The sequence below is a fragment of the Syngnathoides biaculeatus genome, chromosome 12 (assembly GCF_019802595.1).
Source record: "Syngnathoides biaculeatus isolate LvHL_M chromosome 12, ASM1980259v1, whole genome shotgun sequence".
Lineage (NCBI taxonomy): Eukaryota > Metazoa > Chordata > Actinopteri > Syngnathiformes > Syngnathidae > Syngnathoides > Syngnathoides biaculeatus.
The window spans coordinates 9,747,636-9,760,298 of NC_084651.1; the positions used below are offsets into that span (position 1 = coordinate 9,747,636).

General features: G+C 46.2%; 1 protein-coding gene across 1 annotated transcript in view; it reads left to right on the plus strand.

Moving 5' to 3' along the window:
• Positions 1–7,818, plus strand: part of arid5b (AT-rich interaction domain 5B) — a 129,564-nt gene extending 121,746 nt beyond the window's left edge. Inside the window, exons 9-10 of the mRNA XM_061836577.1 lie at positions 3,886–4,084; positions 5,540–7,818. Coding sequence (XP_061692561.1) covers positions 3,886–4,084; positions 5,540–7,381 — 2,041 coding nt within the window. The 3' untranslated portion in view covers positions 7,382–7,818. The remainder of the gene's footprint in view (positions 1–3,885; positions 4,085–5,539) is intronic.
• Positions 7,819–12,663: the final 4,845 nt, after the last annotated feature.

A 12,663-nucleotide genomic window follows, 5' to 3' on the forward strand; every position in this document is an offset into this window, starting at 1 on the left:
TTGTTGACTTAATTTGTTTTGAGGTTGTTCTGTTAAGTTCACTTTAAAGTTGATTTTTGGTCAAGTTTTTAAATCAATGAATTAACGTGTTTATTACTCACGATGTCAGTATCAATCAAAATAATCATCATGATCACAATAAATAACGATTACATTTTCCGTCACCGGTCACCCGGTTGATCGATTTGAGGGCCGTCTTGTATCTAAACTTGAACAAAAAGAATAATTCCCACACTGTCGGGAACTTCCTGACGCTCACTTTTGTCGGGCTTTTCCTGACCAGAATAGCACGTTAGGCTTTTCCATTTGGAAGTATTTATACACAAGAAGCCAGTCATTTTTCACTCAGCTCGTACATAATCCTCCGCACACTCACCCCCACCACCCCCACCCATTTCGTTCCGTGTTGAAATTCCTTCAAGTTGACCCAGGCCAAGCCAGAGAGCCTCATTCCCACACACTGTACATCTGTCCTCGGTACAAATTCCTTGTTTGGAGTCTTTTCCTGTACACGGCTAATTGACTCTCCTATTTAGAAAAAAAAAAAAAAACAACAACAACAAAAAAACAAAAAAGGAACACGACAGCTATTTAACGTTGCATATGTTGTTTTTCAGAGTTGTTCCTCCTCTTCATTAACATGTCATTATGCCTTCGCTCGCTGCGTTTTTCCAATAAGTCACATTTAATAGTACATTTCCTTTCTTGGCCGACGGCCTGCCAGAGCAGCTGGATGAAAGGCCGTTTGGATGCTTTTTTTTTTTTTTTTTTTTTTGCTGCCAGTGCTTTTGTTCAGCGAGGGGGGAAAAATTCACCTCTTGAAGTGTTTTTGAGACTTTTTTTAAGCGCAACCCAAACATCACCTCTTGATTGATTGTTACTTTTCTGTAGCCTTTAAACGGAAGTAGGCAAGAGCAACTGTCTCCTCCCTTTAATTTGTGTTTTACGTCAAATTCTGAGATTAATGTGATTTAAATATGTATTCATTGTGCTAATGAGAGGAAGTATGACTTTCCGGTTCATGTAGGATGACATTACCAATGGACAGGTGTGACCATACCAGTTTTTTTGGGGGGGTGTTAATTAGCAAACCACCCATTTCTATAGCGCTTATCCTCATCAGGGGCACGGAGGAGCTTGAATTTAAACCAGCTGACTTGGGGCGAGAGGCGAGGTGCCCCCTGGACTGGTCACCAGCCAATCGCAGGGCACATGGAGACAGACAACCGGTTACACTCATATTCACACTTGTCATATCTAAAAACAAAAAATAGGATCAAAATTAAGAAAATTATAAACCGTCGCATTTGTCTTTGTTTATATGTCAGTTAGCAATCACTTTTGTTTTGTCTTGTTTGGGTTTTTTTTTGGTTTGGTTTTTTTTCCAGAGTACCACAGTGGTTCAGCTGGAAAGCGTTGGCCTCACAGTTCTGAGGTCCCGGGTTCAATCCCGGACCCGCCTGTGTGGAGTTTGCATGTTCTCCCCGTGCCTGCGTGGGTTTCCTTCGGGTATTCCGGTTTCCTCCTACATCCCCAAAACGTGCAACATTAATTGGACACTCTAAATTGCCCCTAAGTGTGATTGTGAGTGTGGCTGTTTGACTCCATGTGCCCTGCGATTGGCTGGCGACCAGGTCAGGGTGTACGTCGCCTCCTGCCCTTTGACAGCTGGGATAGGCTCCAGCAATCCCCGCGACCCTCGTGAGGATAAGCAGCTAAGAAAATTGATGAATGGATGGATATTTTTTCAGTTCTGGGAATGCCAGCCTACGTTTTCCGCTTCTCCGTCCCCCGCTAACTTTTTGCGGCAGTAAAAAATAAGTTTCTCAAGTCATTATTCTGCGCGTGAGCACCGGTTCCTCTCGATCGGATCCCGTTACGACTGAAACACGAAGTCTGGGATGAGCCCCGCAATTTTCGTGGGCGCCTCATGTGGCATTCATTCAACGTGACCATCTGTATATAATCCCGCCAGCTGGGGGCGGTGCGTTTAAAACAAAACAAAACCAAAAAAATAGCACACACCATCTGAAGTGATGATTCATATTGGCATATTAAGTTTAAAAAAAAAAGACAACACTACACTATAATCACGTCCAGGAAAAGCAGAGCGTTATCCCTCTTTCAAGGTTCAAATAGGCGGTGTGATGGGTCTCAGCAGGAGTTTACACACACATTCTTTGGCATTCATGTGTGACTGGATTTCCCCTAACGTGGTGTCATTACAATAGGATTAGTTATTGCATGCCAGGTATTAAAACAAGCTGCAGCTCATTTCAGAAACTGCTGCCAACACCACCCTCAAAAGCATGTTTGGGTTATGACGGTCATAATAATATAATAAATAAGTGAATGAGTATTATCCTCTTAAAATACTTTATTAATTCATACAGTGCTTTTTTTTTCCCCGCCACAACTGCTTAAAAGTGGCGTATGGTCATCATAGGTAATACGCCGCCGACTATTTTAACTGCCTTTGTTCTTGCTCACATCTTGTTTTATTATATACACGTGTGGTGGAAATAGTTTATTTCAGGAGGGCCCAGACTTTTTTACCCCAAGATCTACTTTTCAAGCAGCCAGCCTCTTGTGAGCTACCGACGACTGGTGTTTGGGGGGATGATGATGATGCTCCCAAACCGTTTTAAGGTTGATGTTATGTTGCCTCCTATATTTAAAATACAGAATTAGCTTTTTGTGCATTCTATTGTCTGTGCTTTCATCCTGGATCAGGCTGTGCCAAGGTGGAATTTTAAAATGACACACCATCTCATCCTGCACTTTGGCTTCAGACCAGACCTTTCCCACTCGGAAAAGAGAAAATCTCATCCAGTTTAACCCCTTTTTCTCCGATTATTCCGACAGTCATTGGATCTTAAAACAATAGCTTTTCTTCTTTAACTTTCTCCATTAATATCAAGAGTAAACATAAGCAGCATGTCTAGCTTGTCTTTGCTAACTAAAGCGGCGATGTTGGACGCTATCATTATAAAACACATTGATGGGCTGCGTAAGTACTGTAACATTTGTAATTATGAGAGGACGTCTTTAAGGGGGAGGGGGGCTCGGGGGGAAGGGTGTACGGTAAAGTAGGAAAAACAGAGTGTGGCGTAGCAGTGGTCGTTGTTGGAGAAAGTTCCGTGTGCTGCCTAAAAGAAACGAGTGGCTGCTTCTTTTCATTTTTTACAGTACGTATGTGAATTGTGCCACTGGATATAACAAGCAGTCATCCCTCACTCATTGAATCACATTGCAAAATGCCACAAACTGAATGGCTCTATGTTATACTTTCAATCCGCATTGGATTTTTTTTTTTATTATTTTTTTTGCCCACAACCTGGAATATATGCGAAGAGACGGCATCAGGGGTGCACAATTGCGCGCGTGTGCAGTTTAGAGTGAACGTCTTTTTTTTTTTTTTTTTTTGGCACGCATCGACGCATTGAGCACCCCTGGTTTCTTTGATACATACAACACTGTTGACTGTGTTGCTGCACCTCACATTTATATTTTTATACACGTTGTTTACATATTATATAGTACAACAGTTGTCAATCCACATTGAAATACTTGTTTTAGCCACATACAATCCTGCTGCCGTTAAGATGCACTTTTCTGCATGTAATGAAAGTACGGTATTGTTCTTGCCAGATGCGACACACATTATTGATATTCTCATTTCCTCTGTGCTCCCATAAAACCACAAGAAGAGGTTTATTGTATTTAAGTTGCGGCCAGCATAATCATTCTCACATCAAAAGACAACGTTTGACATTTTTTTGGAACATCTCTAAATTAACAAGTTTCCATTATGTTCGGTCAGTCTTCCGTGACACAACAGCGCCGACATTTCTTTTTTTTCTTCTCCTCCCCCTCTCCCCGCAGGCTTCTCCTCCCGTACGAGAGGCACCTCAAAGGTGAGCAGGACAAGCCCCTCCCCCTCACCAAACCCCGCAGCCAGGAGAAGGCACCGTCGGCCAAGGCCAAAGGCGTCGGGGCCAAGAAAGCCAAGGGCCCGAGCGCCGCCAAGCAGACGTCCAGAAAGGAGCGCGGGGAGGCGGCCAAGGGCCAGCAACAATCACAGGTTGGTTCCGGGCATCTGCCAGCTGCTGCGCCGCTTGAGTCCGTCCCCCATCATCTCTTCACACTCATGCGAACACAAACAAAGACTTCACAAGAGTCCGTTGAGGATCCGACACAAGCTGGCGGAAGCTTTAAGAAAGTCCCAAGTTAGAGGGTAAAGACCTTTTTGGAAGCCGAGTTGATCTACTTGAAGACCGTTCATTATTATTATTTTTTTTTCACCACAAGGAGTGGGCGATAAGTTATATTTTGAGATGGGCACCGGTATCTGAAGCAAATTGGCGCTACACTGCGACGGTTTGACACATCGGTGAATCGTTATGTGGCTCATTGTGTTAAGTGAAATGTTACATTGAAGAAAATAAGTATTTGAACACCCTGCTAAATTGTAAGTTCTCCCACTTAAAAATCATGGAGGGGTGTGAAATTTTCATCGTACGTGCATGTCCACTGTGAGAGAGATAATCCAAACGGAAAAATCCAGAAATCACAATGTATGATTTTTTTAACAATTTATTTGTGTGATACAGCTGCAAATAAGTATTTGAACACCTGAGAAAAGCAATGTTAATATTTGGTACAGTAGCCTTTGTTTGCAATTGCAGAAGTCAAACGTTTCCTGTAGTTGTTCACCAAGTTTGCACACACTGCTGGAGGGATTTTGACTAGCCAGTTTCCAGACCTAAACCCAATAGAAAATCTAGAAAAGATGAAACTCCTTGTTTCTCAGCGACAGCCCAGAAACCTCTCAGCAGTAATGCTAAATACGTCATCTTGTTTATTGCAATGTATTTGTTTTTTTATACAAAGTATTTTGATGTTAATTCTGACTTTAATGGTGGAATCCGACTTAAGTTAAAATGCGAGTTAAGTCGCTACTGTAGGAACGGATCTCAGTCGTAGACCGAGGACTCCCAGTCTAACCCAAATGAATTTAAAATTCAAAAACTCAATTTCTGAATGGCTGAAATAAAACAAAATGAAGGTTATGGAGCACCCTGGTCAAAGTCAAGACTTGAATCCAATTCTGCAAGGAAATGGGACTAAACATCTCCAGAGATGTGAAAGATTGTACGGTTGGGGTGGATGAAGTTGACCCACAAATATTCCAGTTTCTGACGGGGTATCAGAGGTTCTGTCCTGGTGAAAAATAAGATGCACCTTCCAAAGATGGCCAAAACCCCCACTGAACTACTTGCTTCAATTTTAAATGATTCTATTGTCGTGATGCTATTTCAGCGATGGCGACCAAAATGACATTACACAATTGATGAGACGTAACTAACATAATTTCGGGGGCATCGACCCCAATGACCCCAAGATGGGATCGGATATCAAAATTTTACTTTACGTTAAACTGGTCTGTGGCGCAAATAAGCTTTTGGGACTGTACGAAGTAACCGTGCGAGCTTGACCATTAGACTCCTCAAATGATACCAATAATTGTTTTGTGCAGGATTCCACGGCGAAAGGGGAAGTGGCCACGAACCTCGAACCGCCACCTGCGGATGAACCCATCGTCATCGAGGAGGAGCTTCACGTCACGCTGAAGAAAGAGGAGTCGTTGAGCGGGGAGCCGCCCGTGTCGCTGTGCCCAAAGGAGGCCGAATCCGGCAGGGCCCCGCTCGCCCCTCGGCCCGTCCACGCAGCCGCTCAGTCCGACTGGAGGCAGATCGGCGACCCCCTTCAAGTCCCCAAGACCGAAGTACACCTAGTCACCAAAAGCGCCTACCTGCCTCATCACTGGGACCAGAGCAAACCCGCCGGACACGTCGCACTGCCCGAGTCCTCCATCCGGGGCAAAGACTCCTCGGAGAGTCACGGCGGGAGAGTGGGCAAGGTGCTGCCAATGTGTAAACAGGATCGGCAGTCCGTAGACTTGAGGCCAGATTCCGTACCCGAAAAGGAGGACTATGGGGTAATTAGGAAGGAAAGTCCTGCACAAATGGCCGCCTACTGCAAAGCGGGCCAAGGCGTCATGTCTCCTCTAGCCAAAAAGAAACTCCTCTCCCAAGTGTGTGAGTCAACATCCTTCTCATTCATGTCGTCTCTCCAACCTCCTCTCCCCCCCGAGAGAGACACGGACAAGAGGAAAAGCGAGGAGGACGGCCAGAGGCAGCACATATCCGACAACGTCCCAGAGGCGGCGCCGATGTTCCGTCCGTCGGTCATTCAGCACGCGCAGAGCAGCAAGCCTCCGCCGGAGAGGAGCGGCAACCACCTCCTGCAGCCTCACGTCAGCGCCCCGTGGCAGCCGTACCTCCCCAGGACGCAGGACCGGGACGTCGTGGAGAACGCGTCGGAAAAACTGCTCCAGGCCCGGAGCTTCGCCGGGGACTGCTACTCGTCCCCGCACCTGCACAGTCTGTACAGGCAGACGGAGAACTGCCTGAGCCAGGACCGGATGCCCGGATACCCCAACGGAGAGCGGCGGGAGCACTTCGCCAGGGATCGGGAGGGGGGGCAGGGTTTCGTTTGCGGAGGCCTGGAGCAAGAAGGCCTCGCGTACAGATCGCACTACAGCGACGAAGCGCAGACTCGAGGGGAGAGCAGAGAAGCGGAGGACGAACCCAGAGACTTCACCATGTCCAAACCGCTTGCCCAGCGGGTGTCGAGCTTCTCCAAACCCTCCTTCTGCGGCCTCCCTTACTCCATCGTGCACCAGGGCTTGGACTCCCACCCTAAGGCTTGTAGAGTATCCCCCATGACCACCTCGCCTCCCAAGCAGGACCCGTCTCCACCCTTTGCCAGTCCCAAATCTTCGTCTGACTCCTCCCTCACCAGTCCCGTGCGACCCAGTAAACGGAGCCTCGGGGAACCGGAGGCCGAGGAGGTGCCGGAGAGGAAGGTTCGCGTGGTGACGCCGATCCACCCGGCCACCGCCATCCGACGCGGCGACCCGGAGGAGCTGAAACCCGCCGAGCCGGCCCACGCCGTCCACCTCAACAACCGCCTCCCCGAGGGCCACCCGGCCACCGCCTACCCCCTCCCTCATGCCGCACCCCTCTACGCCGGCATGTACCCGCCCGGCAGCCTGGTGTCGCAAGACGGACTCCAGCAACACCCGAGCCTGCAGTACTTAAAAAGTCAGTCCGCCGTGTCCCCCCTCGTCCCCCCCTTAGCCTTCCACTCCATGATGCTTCACAGGCAGCTCCTGGCCTCTGCCCCCAGCCCCCACCACTTCTTCAGGCACCCGGGCGGGGCGGCGCTATACGGGGACCTGCTGCATCACCTGTACCCGCTTTCCACCCTCCCCCCGCCACAGCTGTCCTCAGTGCACCCCAGCACTAGACTGTGAGGGACGCCTGGTCTGTCCCGACCACCCCTCCCCCTCCCCTCCTGCCAAGCAGACAGTAGTGGCTCAGTCGTCAGATGGCGACTGATTGTAAAACTCAATCCGAGACACAGACTGAAAATTCCATTTTTTTTTTCGTATTACTTTATACATTTGTTTATATACTTTGCACTGCTCTGTATTTTTTATCACCACTTACTGTATCTTTTAGTTTTCGGTCCTTATTTGCACAATTCTGATGTGGATGTGCTCACTTTTGGTTTTGGTTGACTCTCAGTTGGCGGGAGTCGGGGGCAGTCGCGCCGTTTTTTTGTTTTTCTGCGTCCGAGGGCTAAAAGTTGTCGCTTGAAACACTACAGCAGGAACTCGGCGTATCCGAGAGTCGCCAGAATATGTCGTTCGGTGGTGCCGCGATTTTTTTTTTTTTTTTTTTTTTTTTTTTTTTTGCCTTTATACTGCACTGTACCGCCTCGGTTCGGGGGTGGTCGTTTTTCCAAAATAGTACCACAAAAAACTGGGAAAAAAAACCCCATTGCATTAATTGCATCAGTTGGAAATGTGACACGCAAAAAAAAAATGACAAACTGATGAAAATTATAAGTAAACATTTACGGATAATGAGCTAGCAATACGCTAGTCAAGTGTTTAGCACGTTTTTCAGAAATGTGACTCGATTGGACCGCTGCGGCCAAGCGAAGAATGAAGCCCTTCAGCGTAAAGCTAACGTTAGCGCCCGTGTATTGGAGAGCGAATCCGGGAAAAGCGGCACTAGCGAGTCGAGCCGAGTCGGTACCGTGCAGTGGAGTGCGATGACAAACGTAACCTGTAGAGGTGCTGTGGGACGTGACGTCCGGATCCATTTCACATGAATGAAGGGGGCTTTGTACTCCATTTTTTAAAAAATGGTATTATTTGAAAGTACTCATCAAGTATCCCATGGACTGTAGGAGCTCGTCGCACTAGCGTCATGAAGCAGCCGGCCACTGCGGAACGCTCGCGCCCCCCCACCCCACCCCCACCTTACGCAAACAACCATTTTCCCGCTTTTATTATTCATGACTTGAAAAGATGAAAAAAAAAATTACAGTCAAAACATGCTGAAAAAAAAAAAAAACATCCACTGTATGATTTATTTTATTGTGTGCTGGGGCGGGGGGGGGGTGGGGGGGGGGGGTTAAGAATGTCGACAGCGAGGACGCTTTGCAAATATCTGTGCCTTTTACCCGTCTCGCGTCGTTATTATCATTTAGCACTAAATTGTTGGGCGGAGTTAGAAATGAGTTCTTTGCTGTCCGGAGTGCACTTGGGCCAACAGTTTGTTCAGAAATGCTGAAATTGGTCTCTTTTCTACGACAGGTGGTCATTTACACTTTAAAGGAGACATATTGTGGAATATTGCTTCTTTTTTATTATTATTATTAGCTTGTATACAACCAGTTGTGTCTGTGGGGTGGGGGGTGCCCACCAAATCGAGCGTGAAATTCGACAACCGAGTCCATCTTTTTTTTGAGAGGTGCTTGTTTCCCTCAAAAGTAGCAGTGAGAGAGCCGGTCGGAATTTCGCCGAATTCTGACGACTGCCTTGTGCGCCCCGTTTAAAGATCCTCAGTTACGGGCCACCCAAGCCGTGCTTTTACTTCGCCTTTACTTGGACTCGTCTCACCTTCGTCTGCGCTCTTGTTTCGCGCTCGGTCACCACGGTAACAAAAGCAGAAGAGCGAGCGGTGGCTCGTTTGCTCACGACAGCGCCGCCCCCTCGAAACAAGTTCAGTTCGGCTGTAATTCGTTCTTCGAGGTGAAAAGGAGTTGGGGAAAAATGTCTCCTTTAAAGCAGACTTTGCCTGTGTGTGGTAGCAGACGCCATAAAAAAAAAGCCAAGTGTTTAATAATGAACCTGGGGGGTGGGGGGCAGCGGGGGTCCTTTTTGACAACCACTAGACTCGCAATTTAGCCCAGAATTTGGCCAGCGCTGCCCATGGGAAGCGCTTTTACCATTTATTCGGGATCCTTGATTTCCAGTTTAAGGATCCTGTACTAGTACACGCTTTTGTCCTCACTAGTAACACAATTCACCGCGCTAGTAGCACGACCGGTCATTTTTCATAACAGGAGGCTACTATTAGTGTTTTAACCATCCCTCCAAATGTAGTGTTACTAGTGCGGCATATTAAGGTTTTTCTGTGTATTAATAGGCCGAATGTGATTTTTTTATTATTATTATTATTTATTTTATTTTATCTTTTACCAATAAGACAGTCAGTGTACTAGTGCACTTAATTGTCTTACTAGTGAGAAAAGCAGATGGACTTTGAGATGGATAAGGATATTGCTCCCGCTTAAGGTCCATGTACTAGTATGCTACTTTTTCTAACTAGTAATACAATTGAGCGGCACGGTGCCTCAGTTGGTAATGCGTTGGCCTCACAGTTCTGAGGACCCATGTTCAATCCCCGCCTGTGTGGAGTTTGCATGTTCTCCCCGTGCCTCCGTGGGTTTTCTCCGGGCACTCCGGTTTCCTCCCACATCCTAAAAACATGCAACATTCATTGGACACTCTAAATTGCCCATAGGTGTGGTTGTTTGTCTCTTTGTGCCCTACAATTGTACCCCGCCTCCTGCCCGTTGGCAGCTTGGATAGGCTCCAGCACTCCCCGCGACCCTTGTGAGGATAAGCGGCAAAAGAAAATGCATTAGGCCAACAACTACTAAATGGTACCTTAAGCTATAGCGATATCCAAGTACTCGAGCGTTTTTGGTGCTAATAGGAGTCCGGGAGGCTAGCAGGGCCTCACACATGCGCCCTAGCGGTGTTACTAGTGCAGCCCAGTAGTTTACTAGTATTCTTTGATTGCGTAGTAGTCAGCCAAATGTGCCGTTAGTTTTACTAGTGAGGACAAAGCATACCGTACTAGCGAATGGAATTCGAATGCTCACAAGTGTTTTCCATGGCCGTGTTGCTAATGCGACTTTAGTTTCTATGACTTTCCCCAGTGAACAAGCACTGTACGTGGCTCTTGTTTGGAGAAAATATTAATAATAATGGTAATAATCCATGCACGGGGTCTTTTTCACCTTCCGCCTTTCGCTCGCTTGCATCGTCGTCGTCGTCGTCTTCTTGTGTGTGTGTGTGTGTGTAAATAAATAGCACTGTAGATAGCGCACCGCACCGGCGCGAGATTGGTGGTTATCATATCAAAACTGTTATAATCTGTAAATAGTATCAAAGGCAGTATAAATATATATATATATATATATATAAATATATATAAGAGAGAGAGAAAAAATAAGTCGCTTACACACAATCTAGCCTCTAACAAACACTAAGTTTTCAATTAAGGATTAGATTGACTTTTTTTGTTTATGTTTTTTTTTGGTGCATCCTCAGAAGTGTTTTTTGATACAGTAGCCATCTGTTTACCAATCAGCCGACTGGCGAACCAGTCAAAAAAATTCGACATTTTTTTATGCTATGACCTGTATATTTAATTAAAATATTTTACTATCAAAACACTCTGTGCGTGTGTGTCGAAGCGCGGGTGTGCGCGCGTGAATGCGCCGCTTCCCACGAATCTGCGAGACTTCGCCGTCCTGTTCATCATTCAGTAATTTTTTTTCCTCACATCCATATTCTGTTGCCGTGTGAGGAAGCCTAACTTGTTCGACTTCCAATGTTATCGATCCCTCCCCACCCCTCGGCTGATGTGACGAGCTGAGATTCACCTCCTAGTCTTCATCATCTCCCCAAAATCTGTGCTGAACTCCACTCCAAAGGCCCGCAACACCGCCATCTACAGGGAACTGTTCATCATTACAGTGCCTTGCAAACCTGAATTTCTCTGGCTCGCTAGGCGAAACCTGGCATTAGTTGGATTTTATTAAATTTTTAGGAGTTAGTATTAGTAAGTAATCCATTAGTAGTTGCAAAACACACTTGACAAATATTTTAATTGGTGGCATTAAATGGCTGGATTCTAATTGACCCCTCCGTACAGGGCACTTAACCACGCCTCCTGAAGTGATGTCACGCCACGTGCGCTGACGTCAGACAAACAATTAGGAAAAATATCGGCGCAGCAAGAAAGGAAGAGAGCGAAACTGTCCGATTTACCGGCTGATTTCTCACTCGCATTCTTAGCTAACAGTGAAATATCGTTGAAAAGTAGACAGCAGAGCTTCAAGTATTTCAGCGAGGGGTATTTCAATGGTATTTACATGCATATCGACGGAGAAACCATTGATATTAGCGCGAGATCTTTCCGGAGTCAGAGGAAGACCGAGAAGCCACATAATATAATATATTATAACCCAAAGACGAATTCGTCATTGACAGTTTCCTATTTTCGTGTTACCTATCACACTTCTGTGCAGAATCTCTATGTGTATCTGTATAGCAGTTTGTGAAACGCCGTATGAAGGAAAAGAAGGCGAGGCTTGATTTACGAGTTGTTTCTCTCGTTTTCTTTGTGTAACGTCACGCGCTCCCCTCAATAATTATTCTTGAATTAGTGCCGAACCTACGTAAGTCCCGACCGAGTACGACAATCACTACTTTAGTGTCCTCAAACATCCTTCCTTCAGTCTTGGTGTCTCGGTGCACGTCAAAGGCTTTTAGGACTCGCTAGTCCGGTTTAGCTTAGCTAATTAGCCGCGAACAATGGGACACGTTTGTGCAGTCCGATCATCGCTAAATATCGCTCAACAAAGAATAAGTGTGTCAATCGTTCACACGCAGCAGTGTTATGCTAGCGAAGAACTTCGAATTCATTTATACGAGACAAGTATTGAAAATCAAATATAGGGCTTACCTTCGTGCAAACATATCTGTTTCGGTTGATGGATTCAGTTGACCATGCGGTCTTCCTCAAAGTTTGATCCATCAAAGACATTTTTCGTAATGGGTCTTCGGTTTTGGAAAGGGTACAAATTGAACTCCACCAAGTAGCCTTTCAGGATACCTGTCGTCACTATTACAAAGTCCGTGACTACACCTCTTAACCATATCTATTGTTAAAGGACCCAAATACACGATAAAACGCTAACAAAAGCTATACTGGACCATCCAGCCAGCGTTGTCTGAGATTTGAGTCCGAGATTATGCAGATCTCTGGCCTCTGATTGGTCAGTGACGCGGATGCGCAACATGCACGGAGGGGTCAATTGAGTTAAAGGTGTATTACACATAAAAGTTGCATATAAATATAGAGCTCGTGCACCTACGTCATAAAATCACATGACTTTTGTTTACGTCGCCATATTGCCGGTCAAGCTAAGCATTCTTCAAAGCTA